General features: G+C 48.6%; 2 protein-coding genes across 8 annotated transcripts; one reads left to right on the top strand and one right to left on the bottom strand.

The window, feature by feature from the left end:
• Window positions 1–6274: 6274 nt before the first annotated feature.
• Window positions 6275–18355, bottom strand: NFKBIL1 (NFKB inhibitor like 1). 5 transcript variants are annotated; one of them, XM_025384213.1, is made up of 5 exons: window positions 17352–17513; window positions 16663–16939; window positions 8319–8418; window positions 7255–7476; window positions 6275–7082 (listed from the first exon to the last, which is right to left on the bottom strand). In XM_025384213.1, exons 2-5 carry the CDS (start codon window positions 16810–16812, stop codon window positions 6493–6495), a joined length of 1062 nt encoding a protein of 353 aa, XP_025239998.1. In that variant the 5' UTR covers window positions 16813–16939; window positions 17352–17513; the 3' UTR covers window positions 6275–6492. The 5 variants fall into 5 exon arrangements, with proteins under 5 accessions (XP_025239998.1, XP_025239994.1, XP_025239995.1 ...); XM_025384209.1 differs by lacking the exons at window positions 8319–8418; window positions 17352–17513 and adding an exon at window positions 18117–18355; XM_025384210.1 differs by lacking the exons at window positions 8319–8418; window positions 17352–17513 and adding an exon at window positions 18117–18355 and having other exon boundaries at window positions 7300–7476.
• ATP6V1G2 (ATPase H+ transporting V1 subunit G2) lies at window positions 18265–20937 on the top strand. Of its 3 annotated transcripts, none has more exons than XM_025384218.1 (3): window positions 18265–18474; window positions 18893–18993; window positions 19829–20937. In XM_025384218.1, the coding sequence occupies exons 2-3, from the start codon at window positions 18934–18936 to the stop codon at window positions 20000–20002; spliced, it is 234 nt and encodes a 77-aa protein (XP_025240003.1). In that variant the 5' UTR covers window positions 18265–18474; window positions 18893–18933; the 3' UTR covers window positions 20003–20937. The 3 variants fall into 3 exon arrangements, with proteins under 3 accessions (XP_025240003.1, XP_025240002.1, XP_025240001.1); XM_025384217.1 differs by having other exon boundaries at window positions 18265–18628; window positions 18893–18915; window positions 19871–20937; XM_025384216.1 differs by having other exon boundaries at window positions 18265–18628.
• Window positions 20938–21545: the final 608 nt, after the last annotated feature.

Here is a 21545-nt window from a genome sequence, read left to right as displayed (position 1 = left end):
TATTTTCTCTCCCCCGGACCATTGGCAACCTCCTCCTCCTCTCCCAAAGCATGTGCCTTTTGCATTGGCCATGCTCTTCCTGTCTTCACAGCACAATCTTATCCATCAAAATCTTGGTTATGCTCTTAACAACTTGTATAACTAGCTTAGTCTTTCTCCACATCTTATCCCTACCACCATCCTTGTTTGTTTGCTTTTTGAGACAAGGTGTTGCTCTGTCACCCAGGCTGGAGTTCAGTGGCATGCTCTTGGCTCACTGCAGCCTCGACCTCCTGGGCTCAAGTGATCCTCCCATGTCAGCCTCCTGAGTAGCTAGGACTACAGGCGCACGCCACCATGCCCAGCCTGGCCTTTTTTTTTTTTTTTTTTTTTTTTTTTGTAGAGACAGGGTTTTGCTATGTTGCCTAGGCTGGTCTTTAACTCCTGAGCTCAAGCGATCCGCCTCCCTTGGCCTCCCAAAGTGCTGGGATTACAGGCATGACCCACCACACCCGGCCTCCTACCATCATCTTTAGTGACTTCAAAAGTCACAAAGATCGGCTGGGCACAGTGGCTCACACTTGTAATTCCAGCACTTTGGGAGGCTGAGGCAAGCAGATCACGAGGTCAGGAGATCGAGACCATCCTGACTAACAAGGTGAAACCCTGTCTTTACTAAAAATACAAAAACAAAATTAGCTGGGCGTGGTGGCAGGCGCCTGTAGTCCCAGCTACTTGGGAGGCTGAGGTGAGAGAATGGCATACACCCGGGAGGTGGAGCTTGCAGTAAGCCAAGATCGCAACACTGCACTGGGTGACAGAGCGAGACTCCGTCTCAGAGGAAAAAAAATAAAAATAAAAAAAGAAGCCACACAGATCAGATGAGTCTTACAATCTGGCCTCTCAATTCTCCAAGTTTGTCAAATCTACTGGTTTTACAGTCTCTTCCCTCCTCCATTTTAGCCACCCAGGAGTAAGGTTGTACCTTAAACCCCAGCATCACTTGGAAGAATTATGCCTTCAAGATCTTGATCTCTGAATTACCCTTCTCGTCACAACCACTCACTTTTCACATCTCCCAGTCTCTGCCTCCCCTTGTATCAGTTCTTTATTCTTACCAAGACTTCCGGCTGCTTCTGCTTTCCTGGTTTTGCTTGTTGAAAATCAACATATACTGCATGGTCAACAATTTCAACTCCACTTTGTCTGCATTTTAGAATCTCTTACCACTAGGCACCGAAGCTCATGCCTGTAATCCCAGCACTTTGGGAGGCCAAGGCAGGTGGATCACCTGAGGTCAGGAGTTCGAGACCAGCCTGGCCAATGTGGTGAAACCCCATCTCTACTAAAAATACAAAAATTAGCTGGGTGTGGTGGTGGGCAACTGTAATCCCAGCTACTCAGGAGGCTGAGGGAGGAGAATCGCTTGAACCTGGGAGGTGGAGGTTGCAGTGCACCAAGGTTGAGCCATTGCACTCCAGCCTGGGCAACAAGAGTGAAACTCCGTCTCAAAAATTGACTTGGGTAAACTAAGTGGTCTCATTCTTGGGGCTTTGTCTTAGGCTGCCAAGCACTGCAGTAGACAGCTGAGTCACCATGAGGCCTATAACTAATCCTGGCCAGCTAATCTGAGAATCATCAGTGTTTCTGGACACAACTTTTACTCATTCTTTGTTGACTCCCCATTATACTCCTGTGCGTGATGTTCTAAATCTCCGTGCCTCTGATGCCCTTCACTCTCATCTATTAACATTTCATTGAGCTTCAGGCCATCCAGTGTGGATCTCACTTCCCTCTTTTCCCTTCATTTTATTTATATTTAATCTTTCCTTACATATTGACTCACAGTACTTTTTCTTGTTTCCAAGACTGATCCTTTTATCTGTACTCTATTCCACTTCCTCTATCTTTACTACATTATCTCCCCACTTTTTACTTAGGTTTTCACTCTCTCTCTTGTTTGTTTGTTTTTGGGATAGTCTTGCTCTGTTGCCCAAGCTGGAGTGCAGTGGCATGATCTTGGCTCACTGCAACCTCTACCTCCTGAGTTCAAGTGATTCTCCTGCCTCAGCCTCCTGAGTAGCTGGAGTTACAGGCGTGTGCCACCACGCGCAGCTAATTTTTGTATTTTTAGTAGAGACAGCATTTCACCATGTTGGCTAGGTTGGTCTTGAACTCCTGATATCTATGGTCCGCCCACCTTGGCCTCCCAAAGTGCTGGGATTACAAGTGTGAGCCACCACACCTGGAATTTTTTTTTTTTTTTTGAGACTGAGTCTCACTCTGTCACGCAGGCTGGAGTGCAGTGGTGTGATCTCAGCTCACTGCAACCTCTGCCTCCTGGGTTCAAGTGATTCTCCCACCTCAGCGAATAGCTGGGACCGCAGGCATGTACCACCATGTCTGGCTAATTTTTGTATCTTTTGTAGAGACGGGGTTTTGCCATGTTGGCCAGGCTAGTCTTGAACCCCTGGCCTCAAGTGATCCACCCACCTTGGCCTCCCACAGTGCTGGGATTACAGGTGTGAGTCACTGCACCTGGCCTGTCTTTGTCTCTTTAAGCATCTTCATTTTACATTCAATTTTATTTCTTGAAAATAAACAACAAAAAAGATCCTTCCTTGAAATCTTTCTCCCTCAAATGTCCAGTCCATCATCTCACCTTCCCTTTTCGTGTGATGTCTCAAAAGACTAGCCCCTTAACGAACCACTTTTTCAGGAACTGGTAAAATTTCCCTCATCTGTGGGTAGAACTAAGAGATGATTCTCAGTTATTCTGTGTTCACCATTCTGACTTCGTGCCCACCACCTCCTTTTCCTCACCTCCCACTCATTCCTCAACCTATGTAAAGTGATTTCTGCTCCTCTATTAAATGGAAACGGTTTTCTCAAAATTTGTAATCGTCTAGTTCCCGAACCCAACAATCTTTTCAACCCTCATTTACTAGACCTCTTTGAAGCCTCAGACATGGCTGCCCTGTCTCTGCTTGGCATCCCCTGCCCCCACGCCCTACTTTTCTGACTGCTCCCAACCTCTCCTTTATTGGTTCTCTTCCTTCGATCATGCTCAGGGCTCTTCTGGTCACTCTGCCCCTTCCCTTGAAGATCCTGTCCACTCAAAGGCTCAGCCTCTACTGGGAAGGGAATGATGCCCAAATCTATTCCTCCAGATCCAACTTCTCTTGGGCTCCAGACCTGCTTTCTGGAAATCTCCACCTGAGAGTCATGCTGGTACCTCAAATCTTCTTTGAGCACTTTATTACCCTAAGCAGGCATACCTATACATTATAACTATAATGTATAGTTATTTGTATATTGTCTCATTAGACTGCAAGTTCTATGAAGGAAGTGACTTTATTATTTATACCTATTGTCAAGCAGTGCCTTGCTCCTAACAGGTGCTTAAAATTTTTTTTTTTTTTTTTGGATAGAATCTTGCTCTGTCACCCCAACTGGAGAACAGAGGTGTGATCTCAGTTCACTGCAACCTCGCTTCCCGGGTTCAAGAGATTCTTGTGCCTCAGCCACCTGAGTAGCTGGGATTACAGGCACCCACCACCAGGCCCAGCTAATTTTTATATTTTTAGTAGAGACAGGGTTTCACCATGTTGGCCAGGCTGGTCTTGAACTCCTCGCCTTAAGTGATCCTCCCAAAGTGCTCCCACCTTTGCCTCCCAAAGTGCTGGGATTACAGGAGCGAGGTGCCTGACCACCACCACCCACCTTTTGGACAGACATTGAGAGGATTTGTGGTGTTAGGAAAAGGGCTGTTTAACACACAGTAGGTATTCATTCACAAGATGATGACCGTTTTCTTACTTGTCTGTACTCCTGCAGCACTCTCCTGTTCTCCCTCTTTCTCATCACCTGGACCACTGCCCGCAGGATGAAGTCCAATCTCTGACCTTGACTTTCTGTGGTCCTTTCTTCATCACACGTTCCCTCACACCTGTGCTTCTTTTACCTCAGGATGCTCCTTTCCCGGAACATACTGCATTTTCTGACTTGTCAGGCTCTGCTCAAGACATGTTATTTGCCTATGGAAACTTTCCATCCACCTCCACCTAGCGAACCCGTTCATTAGAGCAAGTTCAATGCTGTCTCCTGAGAGGCTCCCTGGAGGCTTTCAGATGGACTTCATCTCCCCCTTTCTGTAAACATCTTAAACTTTACTCACCATGCCTTGAATCAGTTAATTAGGTATGGGTCTGCCTCCCCACTAGATTGTAAGCTTGAAGCAGGGTTTAAATTGATCTTTGGGCTACATAATGCTCAGCTGACCTACACGGAACAGAGACCCTCCCAGTTCCTTTTCCTAACTTAACCCAAACCTGTCCCAACCTGAGTCCTCAAACTGACCCTCTCCAATCCCATTATTCTTTTCTAGGCCTATTCCTCCAATTGAATCCCAGTGCATCCTCCACTGAGACTCAACTCCTGGTGCCAGCTCGAGAGAGCAGAGATACACTTCCACCTACCCACTGTTTCATGGCAGGCACTGAGTCACCCCTTGGGAATCCCGGGCCCCCCCGCCCCTGCCCCCACCATGCTGGACAGGATGCCTGCTGCCTGCCCCAAGGGGTCAGAGGAAGCCAGGGCCTCTAGGGCTCAGTATTTTTATCAGCCTAGGAAACAAGAGACACAGAAGCGGAAACCATGTGGTCAGAGAAAGTGAACAGCCCTTATCTCAGGGGAACCCCCACCAAGGCTGGGGGCCAGACACCAGGTAGGGTCGTTGAAAAGACTGTGATCCGGTGGGCCCAGGTTTCAGGGCTTATTTTGCTTTGGTTTTATGTAACTTATGCAGAAGGGGAAATGATGTGCTTAAAAACCAGTAAGAAATCTCCTGGGTGGAGGAGCAAATTTGGTCACCAGTTTTCTGCAATTTACCTCTCAACCCCCAGCTTAGGGACCATAACCCCAACTCCCCCCAAGGCCAAACCTGGGCTCTTTGCATGCCACTTCCGAAAAGCTCCAGCCTGTGAGAGGAACCGGACGCCAGGGTCACACACAGCTTGAAGTCTCTTCTCTGAATCACAGCAGCTTCCTCTCACAGGATCTTTCTCACCAGCCCTTCCCCCTCCTGCACCCTGAACATCTGCCTGGTCCTTCAGAGGCCTTGGGTCTCTTCCGAACTTCAGGCTGTCTGTCTTCTTCAAGGATCTCGTGCTCACCCATGTTCCCATGTTCCCAGAGGTTTGCCCTCCCTGTCCTCTACTGACTTCCACTTCCACTCCTGGGATTCTCCTGTAGAGACCTGGGCTCATAAACCTGAAAAATAAGTTTCTGATGGATAAGATGCTCTGGTGTAACTATGCAGACAGTGCACTCACCAGCACATGCCTGTACTCTCCTTGCAGCCCTGTCCTTTCTTTTTGCCGAGTTCCCAGTTGTGTCCTGGGCGATGGTAGTGGGGTCTGGTCTGTCATTTCCTATCTTAGTTTCCAGGGAGCCCCCGTCTCTCCTCCGTGGGAATCCCAGACTCTCCCTCTACCCCTCAGGACTTCGACTACTGATTCTTGGAAAAGGAAATGTTTATAGGGAAGGCCATGCCTGGGCTGCCCAGAGATGAACTCAGGTTTAGGATGGGGCAGAAGCTGAACGGCAGAGATGAAGATTGGGGCCCTGGAGGAAGAGAGATACAACTGACAAGCTAGAGGGCAGAGACGGATGGAGCCAGCGGCATGGCTGGCCTTGGGTGTGGAGCTCCAGTTGCCCAAGAACAGACAACCCAGGTTACATAATTTTGCTCTTTCCACCTCCTTCCTCTGCTTCTAATTTTAGCAACTGAAATTCCACTCCCCCACAGGGCTCTTCCTCCAGCCATTCTGCTTGTATTCCCCATCCTCCCCCAGCCTCCTCATGGCCCCCCAGCCCCGGCTGCCCCCAACTCGCTCATTCAGTGACTCAGCAAAGGGAAAGCCCTGTGTTGGGGGAAGGGGGTGTTAAGTGGGGAGGAGGATGTGGTTCAGCTTGGGGAGCCAGGGAGGGGAGGGAAACTGGTTTTGTTCCCCTTTTTGCCTCTGTTCGCATCTATTTCTCCAGCCACAGACTGCAGGGTGGACAAGACTCCGGTGTAGGGAGCGCAGTGAGACTGCATGGCAAACTGGGCCTTCTTAGGGCTGAACTGTGGGGGCATGCAGAGGCTTCTTGCCTCCAGCTGAGAGCCCGCGTTAGCGTGTGTGTGTGTTGCAGGTGTGTGGGAGCTGTGGGTTTCAGCAGGCGGGGTGGGAAAGGAGATGTCATGGGTGATGAAAACCACAGCAATGGAAAAAGACAGAGGAGACACTGGGAGTGAGATGTGGAACCAGGTCTTATTAGGAAACGGCAGAGTCAAAGAGCAGTGGTGGCGGCCCGCACTCCCCACCCCCACTTGTTACAAGTTTCGCTCCCACCCATATCCTCTGCTGAGCAGCACCTGGCTCTTCCTTGTGGTCCCCATCCTTTCCCTTACCCTTCCTTCTGCCTCATCCTGAGGCTGCAGCCCCGAAGTTTCTTGCTTCTTCCCTAGGGTCACTTGAGGGCCTCTGCATGGCGATTCAGGGCCTGAGAAAGGGCTGTCACCGCTCCCATCACACGGCCCAGCTCCCAGGTCTCAATCTGGCTTCGGAATCGCTGCAGGAAGCGGTCAGGGTGCCAGCGGACCTGCTGGACCCTCAAGTACCTCCTCAGAGCCCCCTGTTCCTCCAAAGGGGGGCCCCTGGCCACCAGGGCTGCAGCCATGGCCTCTGGGTCCCCTCCCCCAGGGCAGGGCCAGGGCACATCACCAAATCGCCAGAGGCTGCCCCTCCCCGCTCCTCTGGGGTGCTCTGCCCTGGGCCCAGCCCTGGCTGGCTTGGGTTCTCGGTCCCCTAGAGCCTCCTGCGCCCTCCTGGCTCGGCTCTCACGCAGTTCTTCCTCCTTGACCCGGGCTCGCTCTCTGAAGAGCCGCTGCTCCTCCTCCTGCTGTCGCCAGCTCTGACTGGAGCCCTCAGCCCGTGGGGGTCGACAGGATCCCTCTGCTTCTCGCTGCTGCTGCTGGCACTTCTGGGCATGTTCCCGGGCCAGGCGATCTGACCAGGCTGAGAAGGACTCAGGTTCCTGGGTCTCATGGGAGGCATCACCTGTTTGGGAGGGTGGGATGGGGGTAGTTGGAGAGAGGCTGTGAGAAGGTGATGGACCCCAAGAGGCAGGGAAACACAGAGAAGGAGGCAGAGGAGCCTAGTGTGATGCATTCATGCAGATGGAAAGCGGCCAGCGGGGAAGGGCAGCTGTGGATAGCAGTGGACTTCTCACCTTCAAACCTCCCCATGACTTCCTGCCACTCGTCCTCCAGCTCACCCTGGAGCTTCTGCCTCCATTCCCGCTCCTTGGAGGCATCATCTTTTTCCTCCTCTTCAGCAGAATCCCAGGGGGGTCCCCAGCCCAAAATTTGGCCAGGGGTTTCCCCATCCTTATTCTTTATTCCCATGGCAGAGGGACAGCGGCTTAGCAGCGGGAGGAAGAAATCGGTGTAGGCTGTTGGTGGGAGAGCAGGGAGCAGAAGTTAGCTGGGACTCCCACTCCTCGGCAGAGCTGCCATCTTGAATCCTGCTGGTCACTCACTCCCTTGGTCTTAAAGCAATGGAAGGGTGGCCCACATGTATGCCTCCTGGGTATTAGGAAATAACCATCACTGATAAATACAGACTGATCGTTTACCACATGCATGATAAGTGTAGTAGTTTAAAATATTCTTGGCTGGGCGTGGTGGCTCACGCCAGTAATCCCAGTACTTTGGGAGGCTGAGGTGGGCAGATTTCGAGGTCAGGATATCAAGACTATCCTGGCTAACACAGTGAATCCCATCTCTACTAAAAAATACAAAAAATTAGCCAGGTGTGGTGGTGGGCACCTGTAGTCCCAGCTACTCGGGAGGCTGAGGCAGGAGAATGGCGTGAATCTGGGAGGTGGAGCTTGCAGTGAGCTGAGATCACACCACTGCACTCCAGCCTGGGGGACAGAGCGAGACTCTGTCTCAAAAAAAAAAAAAAAAATTCTCACTTGTGTCTCCACAAACTATTTCAGTGTCCCAGAAGTTCTACCATGCCAACTGACATTTTCTGACCTGCCTCCAGCCACCAAGGCAGTGCCAAAATTCTTTGACTATGCATTCCACTTTTCACTTAAAAATACTGTCACTATATAAATCCCTTATTTTCTCATCTGAAACCATATATATGAGACTGGGAAAATATCTGAACGCCCTACTCTGGGCCATTAATAATACACAAATATGTAATACTTATCTTTTATTATCACTTATCAATAAACTGAGTAAAATAAATGTTTTCAGGGGAATTTCTCTCAGTCAGCCTTACCAGGGGATGATGGGAGAGGGGTGGGGAGGTGAACCGGCAACAAGTATGAGCCACAGAATGTGGCCGCAGCAGAGCAAGTTCTTTCCAAATGACTGCTGACCTAGGGCGGGGAAAAGGAGTGGAGTGTGACAGAGGGTCTCACCCACGGGCTGAGAGAAAACAGGAGAGGAACCGACGTTCCTGAACTCCCCTTTTCTTCAGTCCCAACCTTGTTGCATCTGGCCCAAGGTTAGCTGAGTGCCATGCTACTTCCTTCACTGCCAACCCAGGCACCCTGGCCAGGCCCACCTACTGTGGCCGCCAACCAACTCTTTCACCTGGGGGATAGAAGAAGGGGAGGGAGGCAGCCATCCTTCCTGTGGACCTACTTTCTTTCCCCGGGGTAAGAGGAAATGGACTAGCAGTCCTTAAATCTTTATTCAGTAGTGCTGGAAAGTACTGTTTACCTGGCAGAAAGCTGGAATAGGGGAAGGCAAGGCCAGGAAGGCAAGAAGACAGAACGGCCCAGCTGTGGCTGGTCAAGGCCCACCATCCCTACCCAAATCACATCAGGGTGAGGGGAGAGTGGGGGCACTTCTCCCTAGTGCTGCTGTGACCTGTCACAGACCCTCTCCACTTATCCCACCCAGGGAGTACCTGGTTCTGTCGCATGTTCCCCACCTGAGCTCACTGCAGGTGTGAGTGTAGTGGGTGCTCAGGCTTGCATGGGAGGTTTACATTCATAGGTTTCAAGGAGTAGGACCTCCAACTATAAAAACATAATATTAAACAGCCACTACAACTGAGGCATGTGTTTGAAAACAGCTGGCTACAAAACCGTAGAGAGGATCAGATCTGGCTGGGCATGGTGGCTCACACCTGTAATCCCAGCACTCTGGGAGGCTGAGGGAGGTGGATCACAAGGTCAGGAGTTCAAGATCAGCCTGGCCAAGATGGTGAAACCCCATCTTTACTTAAAAAAAAAAAAATATATATATATACACACACACACACACACACACAGATATATATATATATATATATATATTAGCCACGCGTGGTGGCCAATGCCTGTAATCCCAGCTACTCGGGAGGCTGAGGCAGAGAATTGCTTGAACCTGGGAGGCAGAGGTTGCAGTGAGCTGAGATTGTGCCACTGCACTCCAGCCTGGGCGACAGGGTGAGACTCTGTCTCAAAAAAAAAAAAAAACAAAAACAAAATAAAAAATAAAATAAATAAATAAATTAATTAAATTAAATTAAAAAAAAAAAAAAAGAAGCAGAGAGGATCAGATCCTAACTGTCTAAAACAAGAGGCCAAATCCTATGGTTGGGAAAAAAAAAAGGCTGGGTGTGGTGGCTCATGGCCTGTAATGCCAGCACTTTGGAGGCCGAGGCGGGTGGATCACCTGAGGTCAGGAATTCCAGACCAGCCTGGCCAACATGGTGAAACCCCGTCTCTACTAAAAATACAAAAATTAACCAGGCGTGGTAGTATGTGCCTGTAATCCCAGCTACTTGGGAGGCTGAGTCAGGAGAATCACTTGAACCTGGAAGGCAGAGGTTGCAGTGAGCTGAGATTGTGCCATTGCACTCCAACCTGGGCAACAGAGGGAGATTCCGTCTCAAAAAAAAAAAAAAGAAAGAAAAAAAAGAAAAAAAATAGACTGGCAAAAAATATGTAAAAATTCTAGCCTATGGGTGATGGGGCTGTAGGTGGCTTATCCCCCATTTTTATTTGACATTTTAATGTGAAAGGGATATAATTAAGTTGAAATTTTCTTTTTAAAGAAGGAAGAACAAATTCAATGACTATTAACAGCGTACTGTGATCCCTTCCAGTCCTGTCTTGGTGTACATAAAAGCATACATATGACACATATGTAACTATACTACAAATATTGCTTGGCAACTTGCTTCTTTAACATCTCATTTATATTTTTTCCACAGGAATATATACAGTCTACCTCATACTTTTTGATGACTGTATAGTGTTCCACTGTGTGTACAAAACAAATCTCCTTACCCCAATATCGATAGACTTTGTTTCCAAAAATGTTCAGCCTCATGAGTATCTTTGTTGACTCGTTACAGTCTTTCTGGGGGGGTAGATTTTCATAAGTGGAATTTCTGAGTCAAAGACATGTGCAATTTTGCCAAACTGCTCTCAATAAGTTTGTGCCAGGATACAAGGGTGCCTGTGTCTTCCTTTACCAAAATTGAGTATCATCAACCCTTTTAATTTTGCTAGTTGGATAGATTAAAAAAATATTTTATTAATGATGTTCGTTTCTTTTTCATGTCTTTTGGCTATCTGTATTTTTTTTGTGAATGAATTGCTCATATTCTTTATCTACTTTTTCTTTGGAAATTACACATATTGATATGAGGGTTCTGTACACTGTATGTGTTACACATATTGCAAACATTTTCTTCTATCTGTCTTTAAAAAAACTTTATATTTTTGAGACAAGGTCTCGCCCTGTTGCCCAGGCTGCAGTGCAGTGGCATGATCTTGCTCACTGCAAACTCTGCCCCACCTGGGCTCAAGCGATCCTCCCACCTCAGCCTCCTGAGTAACTGGGACTACAGGACTATAGCCACGTACCACCACGCCTGGCTAATTTTGTATTTTTTGTAAAGACCAGGTCTCACTGTGTTGTCCAGGCTGGTCTTGAACTTCTGGCTCAAGTGATCTGCCTAGATCTGGCTCAAGTGACCTGCACCCAGCCTAAAATTTTCATGTAGTTAAATCTGCATCAATATATTATTTTCTGACTTTTTATTTCATTTCACTCTTAGGAAGGCTCTATTTTAAGATTATAAAACATTCTCTGCATTTTCTTCTACTACTTTAAACGTACACTTATTTTTATTTTTAGAAATTAAAAAACTCGGCCGGGCGCAGTGGCTCACGCCTGTAATCCCAGCACTTTGGGAGCCCGAGGTGGGTGGATCATGAGGTCAGGAGTTCAAGACCAGTCTGGCCAAGATGGTGAAACCCCGTCTCTACTAAAAATACAAAAATTAGCCTCACGTGGTGGCAGATGCCTGTAATCCCAGCTACTCGGGAGGCTGAGGCAGGAGAATCACTTGAACCCAGGAGGTGGAGGTTGTAGCAAGCTGAGATTGTGCCATTGCACTCCAGCCTGGGTGACATAGCAAGACTCTGTCTTGGGGAAAAAAAAAAAAATAGTTCACCTTTCTCCAGTATTAAAAATGCCCCCTTTAGGCCGGGCACGGTGGCTCACGCCTGTAATCCCAGCACTTTGGGAGCCCGAGGTGGGCGGATCATGAGGTCAGGAGTTCGAGACTAGCCTGGCCAATATAGTGAAACCCTGTTTCTACTAAAAATACAAAAAATTAGCCGGGTGTGGTGGCAGGCACCTGTAATCCCAGCTACTCGGGAGGCTGAGGCAGGAGAATGGCTTAAATCCAGGAGGTGGAGGTTGCAGTGAGCCGAGATCACACTACTGCACTCCAGTCTGGGCAACAGAATGAGACTCCATCCCCCCACACCCCCCGCCAAAAAAAGAAATGCCCCCTTTATAGCGATTTACCAGATCAACTGCTCCCAATGCTCTTTAATATGCTGGAGTTTCATACTAAGAAAAATAAACATAAAAAACATTTTGGCCAGGCGCGGTCGCTCACATCTGTAATCCCAACACTTCAGGAGGCTGAGGTGGGTGGATCACAAGGTCAAGAGATCAAGACCATCCTGGCTAACACGGTGAAACCCCATGTCTACTAAAAATACAAAAATTAGCTGGGTGTGGTGGCAGGTCCCAGCTACTTGGGAGGCTGAGGCAGGAGAATCTCTTGAACCTGGGAGGAAGAGGTTGCAGTGAGCTGAGATTGTGCCACTGCACTCCAGTCTGGGCAACAGAGCAAGACTCTTTTTCAAACAAAACAAAACAAAAAACAAAAACAAAAACAAAAAACCTTCTATGGGATGAGAATGGTGGCTCACGCCTATAATCCCAACATTTTGGTAAGCTGAGGTGGGCAGATCGCTGGAGGTCAGGAGTTCGAGACCAGCCTGGCCAACATGTTGAAACCCCATCTTGGCCGGGCGTGGTAGCTCACGCCTGTAATCCCAGCACTTTGGGAGGCTGAGGCAGGCGGATCACGAGGTCAGGAGATCGAGACCATCCTGGCTAACACGGTGAAACCCTATCTCTACTAAAAGTACAAAAAATTAGCCAGGCGTGGTGGCGGGCGCCTGTAGTCCCAGCTACTTGGGAGGCTGAGGCAGGAGAATGGCGTGAACCTGGGAGGCGGAGCGTGCAGTGAGCTGATATCGCGCCGCCACTGCACTCCAGCCTGGGCAACAGAGCGAGACTTCGTCTCGAGAAAAAAAAAAGAAACCCCTTCTCTACTAAAAATACAAAAATTGGGTCGGGCATGGTGGCTCACACCTGTAATTCCAGCACTTTGGGAGGCCAAGGCAGATGGATCACCTGAGGTCAGGAGTTCGAGACCAGTCTGGCCAACATGTTGAAACCTCGTCTCTATTAAAAATACAAAAATTAGCCAGGCGTGGTGGCAGGCTCCTATAGTCCTGGCTACTCAGGAGGCTGAGGAAGGAGAATCACTTGAACCCGGGAGGTGGAGCCTGCAGTGAGTCAAGATACTGCCACTACACTCCAGCCTGGGGGACAGAGGGAGACTCCGTCTCAAAAATAAATAAATAAAAATAAAAAAATTAATAAAAACAAAAAAATTAGCTGGGCATGGTGGTGTGTGCCTGTAATCTCAGCTACTTGGGAGGCTGAGGCAGGAGAATTGCTTGAACCCAGGAAGCACAGGCTGTAGTGAGCCGAGATCGTGCCACTGCACTCCAGCCTGGGTGACAGAGCAAGACTCTGTCTCAAAAAAAAAAGGAAGCTGGAAGCCAAATGAGATGGGTCTTTCAACCAAGGAGTTAGAAGGCCATCTGGTGGCAGGGCTGGCAGGGGACCAGGAGTAAATAAGGCCAGAGAGGACACCAGGGTTTGGGAGTGAAGGCACTGAGCTTGGGTCCCCCTCTGGAAGACAATGACCTGAAAGATGTGAGATTTCAGACAAGTTCCCGAACCTTCTGGGCCCTGCTTTCCTCATCTGTAAATGGGATATCAGTCTTACCAGCTTCTTAAAATTCAATACAATAGAGTTGGGCATGGTGGCTCATGCCTCTAGTCCCGGCACTTTGGGAAGCTGAGGTGGGCAGACTGCTTGAACTTAGGAGTTGGAGAACAGCCTGAATAACATAGCAAAACAGTCTCTACCAAAAATACAAAAAATTAGCTGGGCATGGTGGTGTGTGCTTGTAGTTCCAGCTACTAGGGAGGCTGAGGTGGGAGGACTGCTTGAGCCCACGAGGTAGAGGCTGCAGTGAGCCAAGATTGCACCACTGCACTCCAGCCTGGGAGACAGAATGAGATCCTGCCTCAAAACGAACAAACAAACAATAAAGGAAATCCCTACCATACTATCAGGGGCATTTTGGCTGAGCGTGGTGGCTCACGCCTGTAATCCCAGCACTTTGGGAGGCTGAGGCTGGCGGGTCACCTGAGGTTGGGAGTTTGAGACCAGACTGACCAACATAGAGAAACACTATCTCTACTAAAAATACAAAATTAGCTGGGCGTGATGGCACATGCCTGTAATCCCAGCTACTCGGGAGGCTGAGGCAGGAGAATCTCTTGAACCCAGGAAGCAGAGGTTGTGGTGGGCTGAAATTACGCCATTGCACTCTAGCCTGGGCAACAAGAATGAAACTCCGTCTCAAAACAAAACAAAACAAAACTCCCATTTTTGTGAGGCAAATTGGGCTCACAGAGGTAAGCTGCATGTCCCTGTCGATGGCAGAGCTGGGGTCTGGATGCAGGTCTGCCTCGGGGTACTCTGCTCTTTTGCCTTCCAGGGTCCTGCCTCTTACAATATGAGCTGTCAAGTTAGATGCCTACACTTGGTAAATCTACTCTGTTTTAAGTAAAAACAACAAGAAGAAACAAATCTGAATATGCTAGCCTATCTCAGGTATGTTAAAGGACATTTTTAAATAGGGGGGTTTTTGACCATTTGGGGGAGGTTTTGTGGGAGGGGCCTTCTGTCTATACTTGAGCTGGGGGATGTTAGGGTTGTTCATCGGATCTAGAGGTTTTCCTCTAATGGTCTTACTCCAGAAGGAAATCTCTAGATGGGGAAAGAAGGTTTCATCTTTTATTCTAGTAAGCAGGGCTCTACCTATAAAGAGCTGCTTCCACCACTATTTTTTTCCTTTTTTTTTTGAGACAGAGTCTCACTGTCACCCAGGCTGGAATGCAGTCGTGTGATCTCGGCTCACTACAACTCTGCCTCCCGGGTTCAAGTAATTCTCCTGCCTCAGCCTCCCAAGCAGCTGAGACTACAGATGTGCACCACCATGCCTGGCTAATTTTTGTATTTTTAGTACAGACAGGCATTTCACTACGTTGGCCAGGCTGGTCTCGAACTCCTGACCTCGTGATCTGCTTTCCTCGACCTCCCAAAGTGCTGGGATTACACGCGTGAGCCACTGCGCCCAGCCTCCACCACTATTACAATATCACCAGGTTCCCCATGTGAATCCTTCAAGTGCCAAAAGTTTTGCAGAATTTAAATGATTTTGGGACTTGATAGGGCTGACCTAAAAGTATACTCACTGTATATTAGGTAGCCCAGGAGGGCCTGGGTAGCCCCAAGAACCAAACACATGAGTGTTTCTGCAGGGAAATGTATGAATATTGACATCAGTAGGATAAAAATAAATCATAGATAAGTCTTACTTTAGTTCAGATTAGTTTTCTGTCACCAAATGAATTTTGGTGGCAGCCTGATGAAAAATGTTTGGTTCTCAGAGTGTTTTTGAGTTTAGAATTGTGGGTAAGGGAGTATGGACCTGCTGATAACAAAAACAGGAACAAGGCTAGGTGTGGTGGCTCAAGCCTGTAATCCCAGCACTTTGAGAGGCTGAGGTTGGTGGATCACCTGAGGTCAGGCGTTCGAGACCGGCCTGTCCAATGTGGCGAAAACCCATCTCTACTAAAAATATAAAAATTAGCCGGATGTAATTTTTGGGATTACGTGGCACACGCCTGTAATCCCAGCTACTTGGGAAGTTGAGGCATGAGAATCACTTGAATCAGGGAGGAAGAGACTGCAGTGAGCCAGGATCGCACCATTGCATTCTAGCCTGGGCAAGACAGAAACTCCATAAAAAACAAACAAACAAACAAACAAACCAGGAACAACAATCGCCAGCATCTACCAAGTGCTTATTGTGTGTGCCAGGTACTCTAATTATGTACTATGTCAATTGCTTCTCCAAACATATATAGCACAACATGGGTACTTTGAACATGGGCACAATCAAGGTACAATGCTATAATGTCTAACACAGGACAATGTAGCTGTTAAAAGCATGGACACTCTATCTAGTCCATCTGGGTTATAATCTCTGCTCTACCAGTGAATAACTGTAACTTTGGCAAATGACTTATCTATGCCCTGTTTCCTTAGCTGGGAAATGGGGTATAATATCAGTATTCACCTCCTAAGATTGTTGTGAGGATTAAATGTGTTACTTTACGAGAAATGCCTGGCACATAGCAAAGGTTGTTATTATTTTAATATTTACACATCGGCAAACTAAGCCTCAAGTAACCTGTCCAAGAATAGGTAGCTATGAAGTGTGGAGCTGGGATTTGGAGCTGGGGTTTGAATCCAGGCAGTCTAACTCCAGAACCTACCTTCTATGCTACTTTTTGGCTACAAGCAAACAATCCGTCAAGAAACAAAGTAGGGGCCGGGCATGGTGGCTCCCGCTTGTAAACCCAGCACTTTGGGAGGCCCAGGAGGGCGGATCACAAGGTCAGGAGATCGGGACCATCCCGGCTAACACGGTGAAACCCCGTCTCTACTAAAAATACAAAAAATTAGCCGGGTGTGGCGGCGGGCGCCTGTAGTCCCAGCTACTCGGGAGGCTGAGGCAGGAGAATGGCGTGAACCCGGGAGGCGGAGCTTGCAGTGAGCCGAGACTGCGCCACTGCACTCCAGCCTGGGCGACAGGGAAAGACCCCGTCTCAACAACAAAAAAAAAAAAAAAAAAAGAAACAAAGTAGCTACTAATCTAAACAGATGTGAAATTTGAAGACCAGTTGCTGTTTGGGGAATGTTGGGTTCTTCAGACAATGGTAGCTCAGGAATGTAAAGGCACAAATGACAGCCATATGCCAACTTGGTTAAATCCTTCCCTAGGTCCTGATGACAAAATAAGTAGCTTAATTCTCAACTATTGGTTGGCTTTCATTTCAGGTCTGGTCAGCTGCTTATGACCTTGTTCCCCACTGAGCAGACTCACCATCTGGGCCTTGGCGGGCAGCAGCATGCAGTGCCGTGTCCCCATGGCGGTCCTGGTGGGCAGGGTCAGCCCCGAGCCGAAGCAGCAGGCACAGGGCTGGGGCATCGTGGCGGGCACAGGCCCGGTGCAGTGGTGGGGGCTGCCCAGCATCTACATCGAGGCCTGGGTGTCGCTGGAGGAGGGCCTGGGCCCGGACCAGCCGTCCTGCAGACAAGTAACGACGGAAGCGACGTTCTCGGCGTTGGCGGCGGGAAGTGGAGGCCATGGAACTCTTGGGCTGAGGAAGGAAAAAAGGCAGCAGTCAGGACTTCAGTCTTGGCTGGTCCTTCTCTCTCCATCTCTGACATCCCCTGTTGTTTCTCCCTTTGGTTCCGTTTTTTTCTAATATCTTCAACAAGAGATGAGGCCTATCCTAACCCTTATCCTTTATCAGATGATAGATTTGAATAAAAAAATTTTTTTTGAGGGGAGTGATGGATCAGAGATTTAATTTTTTTAATGTAAAATTCGAGAAAAGGGTAAATAATTGGTTTAAGGCTCAGGAGCCCAGGTAAATTTTTAATTTTTAACAAAGAACTTTTAAAAAACCCAACAGGGCCGGATGGGGAAAATTTTTATCAGCAGAAATCTGAGTTTTAAAAAGTCACAGATAATCTCCAATAATGATCTAGAAATTGAATATCATGTACCCGGCAGACAGATGTCGAGGCTTCTTCCTCTGGAACCTGGGGGGAGGGGTTACTCATCAGACCTGCCCCCGCCCCCCCAAGTACCCCCAGAGCTGTAGGCCCAAGGCCTGTGTTTAAGAAGCTCGGAGACGGGAGGCGGGAAGGGCGGAGACACTCCAGGCTGGAGGAAATGGCGCAAGCAGAGTCGCAGGTGGAGGGCGGAAGTGAACTGTGAGGGGCGTTACCGGATGTCGTTCCGCCCCGACAGGGTGGTTCTTGGCCACATCTCCCGGGGGAAACTAGGGAACTTAAGTTAAGGGTCCGTCTGAAACCAGAAGACTGGACTAGAGGCGAGGAAAAGGAGGAGAGGGGAGAGAGAAAAGAGAGTTATTTGGAGGGTTTTTCCCGCCTCCTCTAACTTGGCAGAGAGAGGAGATGGTTCAGTGATGGACGAAAAGATGAGAAGAGAGAGAAAACGGGAGATACAGATAGGATAAAAATCACATTAAACATGGAAAACAAAAACAAAAACCACAGTGGGCCAATTACAGGGACAGATCAAAAAAGAGAAAAAATACACACAAAAGACAGAAGAAGACTATCGTAGGATAGGGCAAGTGAGATGCAGAAATTTGTACTTGAGAAATATGTAGAAAAAGATGGAGATGTTAACAACGGGAGGCAGGGGAGGGGGCGGGGTGGTGGAGAGCGAGAGAAAGGGAGTTAGTTTAGAATTAAGCCCAGAATGCTCTTTTCCCAACACAGGTTGCATGATGACATCCTTACCTTTTCACCCCATTCACAACCCTTTATGCTTCCTCTGATACCACCAATCAAGTTCTCCTTCTCCCACCAATCAAATTCTCCTTCTCCCACCCCAGTACTCCCCCGTCTCCGCCCCTGCCTCATCCCTAGACCTTTCCGACTGGGATGACTAATCTGTTATAAACCCACAGCTTTGGGCCTGGTCTCTGCTGCTCCCAGGCGGCCCCTTTGGGTACTGCCTGAGCAAGAAGTGCTAGAGAGCAGGATCAGTCATCAATAGGAGGATGAGATTGGGGGAAACACCCGGTGCAGTAGGCTGAGTGAGAAGGGGAGCACTAAGACCCAGGGGTAGTGGAGGACTGTAGCTGGAGGAGGAGAAGTGAGCGGTGGGGGGTGGGAGCCATCTGGTACCTTCACAGCATTCAAAACAGCATTGGCCATAACAACAGAAATGGCCAGTCAGTCCCAGGGTATCCAGCAGCTTCTGCAAGCTGAGAAGCGGGCAGCTGAGAAGGTGGCAGATGCCAGAAAGAGTGAGTCTCCTCTTTCCTCCCTTAGGAGTCTGGAAAGAAAATTGGGGGTGGGGGACGCAAACATTTTGGGAAAACCCAAGGCTGGTGGGAAGACAGCTAGGGTCTGGAGGCTGGTTAGGAGGGAAGAAATGGATGGATATTAGAATCTGGCCCCTGGTTGGCTGAGAGAAGGCTGTATAACTTTCTGGAAGGGACTGACCCCTGCTATTACATGTGTGTGGGGGGGGGGCCCACCCCACCCACTGTCCTTTCTTCTGCCTCCAGGGAAGGCCCGGCGACTGAAGCAGGCAAAGGAGGAGGCACAGATGGAGGTGGAGCAATACCGCAGAGAGCGAGAGCAGGAATTCCAGAGCAAGCAGCAGGCGGTGAGTTGAGGCAGAGTTGGTATGAGACCCCAGTGCAAGCTGGTGGGTACATCTTGTGAGGTGTGTAAGGGTGACTCAACAAGAAAATATGGTGGCAGAGGGCTGAGGCTGAGGGGACCCTGGCAGGGACCACAACATTGGTGAAACTTTGTGATGATATGTAAGAGAGTCTGGGATTTTTGAAGGCCACATAGAGCTTATGGGTGGAATGTCACAGTCTGTGTAAAGTATAACATCTATGTGGGCCGGGCGCGGTGGCTCAAGCCTGTAATCCCAGCACTTTGGGAGGCCGAGACGGGCGGATCTTGAGGTCAGGAGATCGAGACCATCCTGGCTAACACGGTGAAACCCCGTCTCTATTAAGAAATACAAAAAACTAGCCGGGCGAGGTGGCAGGCGCCTGTAGTCCCAGCTACTCGGGAGGCTGAGGCCGGAGAATGGCGTGAACCCGGGAGGCGGAGCTTGCAGTGAGCTGAGATCCGGCCACTGCACTCCAGCCTGGGCGACAGAGCGAGAGTCCGTCTCAAAAAAAAAAAAAAAAAAACATCTATGTGGAGTATGATTAACATTTGTGGTGGAGGGTACAGTTTTATGGTCATGGACGGTGAGGTGGTGGGGATATTACAGTCTGTTTTAGGATGAAGTTGCATGTTAGGTCTAAGGGGAAAGGGTTGATCTCTTTGGTGTTGGGATATTTCTGTGGGATGGGGGTGGTTTCTGAGAGGGCCTTTCTTCTAGGCTTTGTTTCAGGATCTTTCCCCTCATATGCCTGGACCCTTGTCTCTCTGTTTCTGCTTTTCCCTTTCTCTCTTCCACCCCTCTCCCTACCCCCCAGGCCATGGGTTCCCAGGGGAACCTGTCCGCTGAGGTGGAGCAGGCTACAAGGCGCCAGGTGCAGGGCATGCAGAGCTCCCAGCAGAGAAACCGAGAGCGTGTCCTGGCCCAGCTTCTTGGCATGGTCTGCGACGTCAGGCCCCAAGTCCACCCCAACTACCGGATTTCTGCCTAGGGCCTGACTCCTTCTGCCAGTTCCCTCCCTCAAAGAAATCCTCCAATCAAAATCACCTCCCACCATAATCCCTGTCTTCTTTCCATCCCCTAAAAATCCTGGGAGGCAGGATCCAATAATTTTCTTGTGACACTTATAAATGTCCTGCTCACATCTGAATCTCCTTGTTGTTCTTTAACCCTCACTGGGACTTTGTAAACTCCCAAGTCATTCTCACCTAAACCCTCTGTGAAATTTGTAATATGGGGAAGTAGGAATGTGGAAAACATCCTGACTTCAGCGTGTCGCAGATGTGGGTCCCTCTCTTGACCCTGTTGCTTGCTGGCTGTGGAACCAGGACAAGCTACTTAACTTGGTAGCCTCGATGTCCTCCTCTGTGAAACTGGGATGATAATAATGCCTACCTTGTGAGGGTTGCTTCAATGATTTGGAATCATTCTGTAAAGTCTAGCACAGTTCCTCCCATGTAGTAGCAGTGATTCAATAATTAGCAACCCTATGATACTATTACCACCACCTGCTCACCGGCCAAAACCTACACTGCTGTTTCCTCACTTCCATCAGTGGCTCTCTAATTCCACTTGTTCATTCTGTGACCCTAGTTATTTTCTGAATAATTGGTTCTTCTCTTTTCCCAGAGACCTTCTGATCTCCAAAAAGAGGAGATGACTACATTTAGCCCCTCGCTTACAATTCCAGGTAGATAACTGCATTTTATAGGCTCTCTTTGTTTTTCTTATGCTGATCTTTCTCTTTATTGGATTTTCCTCCTTTCCTATTTCCCCAGAGACTTATCAGATGCTCATTGTTTTCCAAGATCTAAAATGATACTGTGTTCCCTCATATGCATGCCCTTCCTTTCTACATCCTTGACACCTTACTTTCCCATTGTAACAATAAAAAAAGTATCAATAAACTAACTATTGGCAAATAAATTGGTGAGTTGAAGCAGCCTCCTTTTGCCTCATCATTTCTCATTTTCAGCCACTTTTTTTTGAGATGGAGTTTTGCTCTTGTTGCCCAGGCTGGAATACAATGGCGCGATCTCGGCTCACTGCAACCTCTGCCCCCGGGTTCAAGCGATTCTCCTGTCTCAGCCTCCCAAGCAGCTGGAATTATGGGTGTGTGCCACCACACGTGGCTATTTTTTGTATTTTTAGTAGAGATGGGGTTTCACCCTGTTGGTCAGGCTGGTCTCAAACTCCTGACCTCAAGTGACCCACCTGCCTCGGCCTCCCAACGTGCTGGGATTAGAGGTGTGAGCCACTGCGCCCGGCCTTCAGTCACTTTCTTGTTTTTTGTTTACATATTCCCTAAACAGCCCAAATGGCTATCCTTTGAAACGTGTTGGGGAAACAAGAACAAGTAGTACTTTATTATTTCTCTAAAGGGAGAAACATGGTTCCTCATTTGGGAATCTGAGGACTATAGATGGCAACTATAGAGAAAAGCTGGAATGTAGGAGCAAGTGCTCTTTGCCCCTTTACCTTGCATTTTCTTCATAGCACTTACTGCTACTGGTTTTTTGAGACAAGGTCCCACT

The sequence above is a fragment of the Theropithecus gelada genome, chromosome 4 (genome assembly GCF_003255815.1).
Source record: "Theropithecus gelada isolate Dixy chromosome 4, Tgel_1.0, whole genome shotgun sequence".
Lineage (NCBI taxonomy): Eukaryota > Metazoa > Chordata > Mammalia > Primates > Cercopithecidae > Theropithecus > Theropithecus gelada.
Note: the sequence above shows the minus strand (reverse complement) of the source record. Positions and strands in the feature narration are given on the sequence as shown.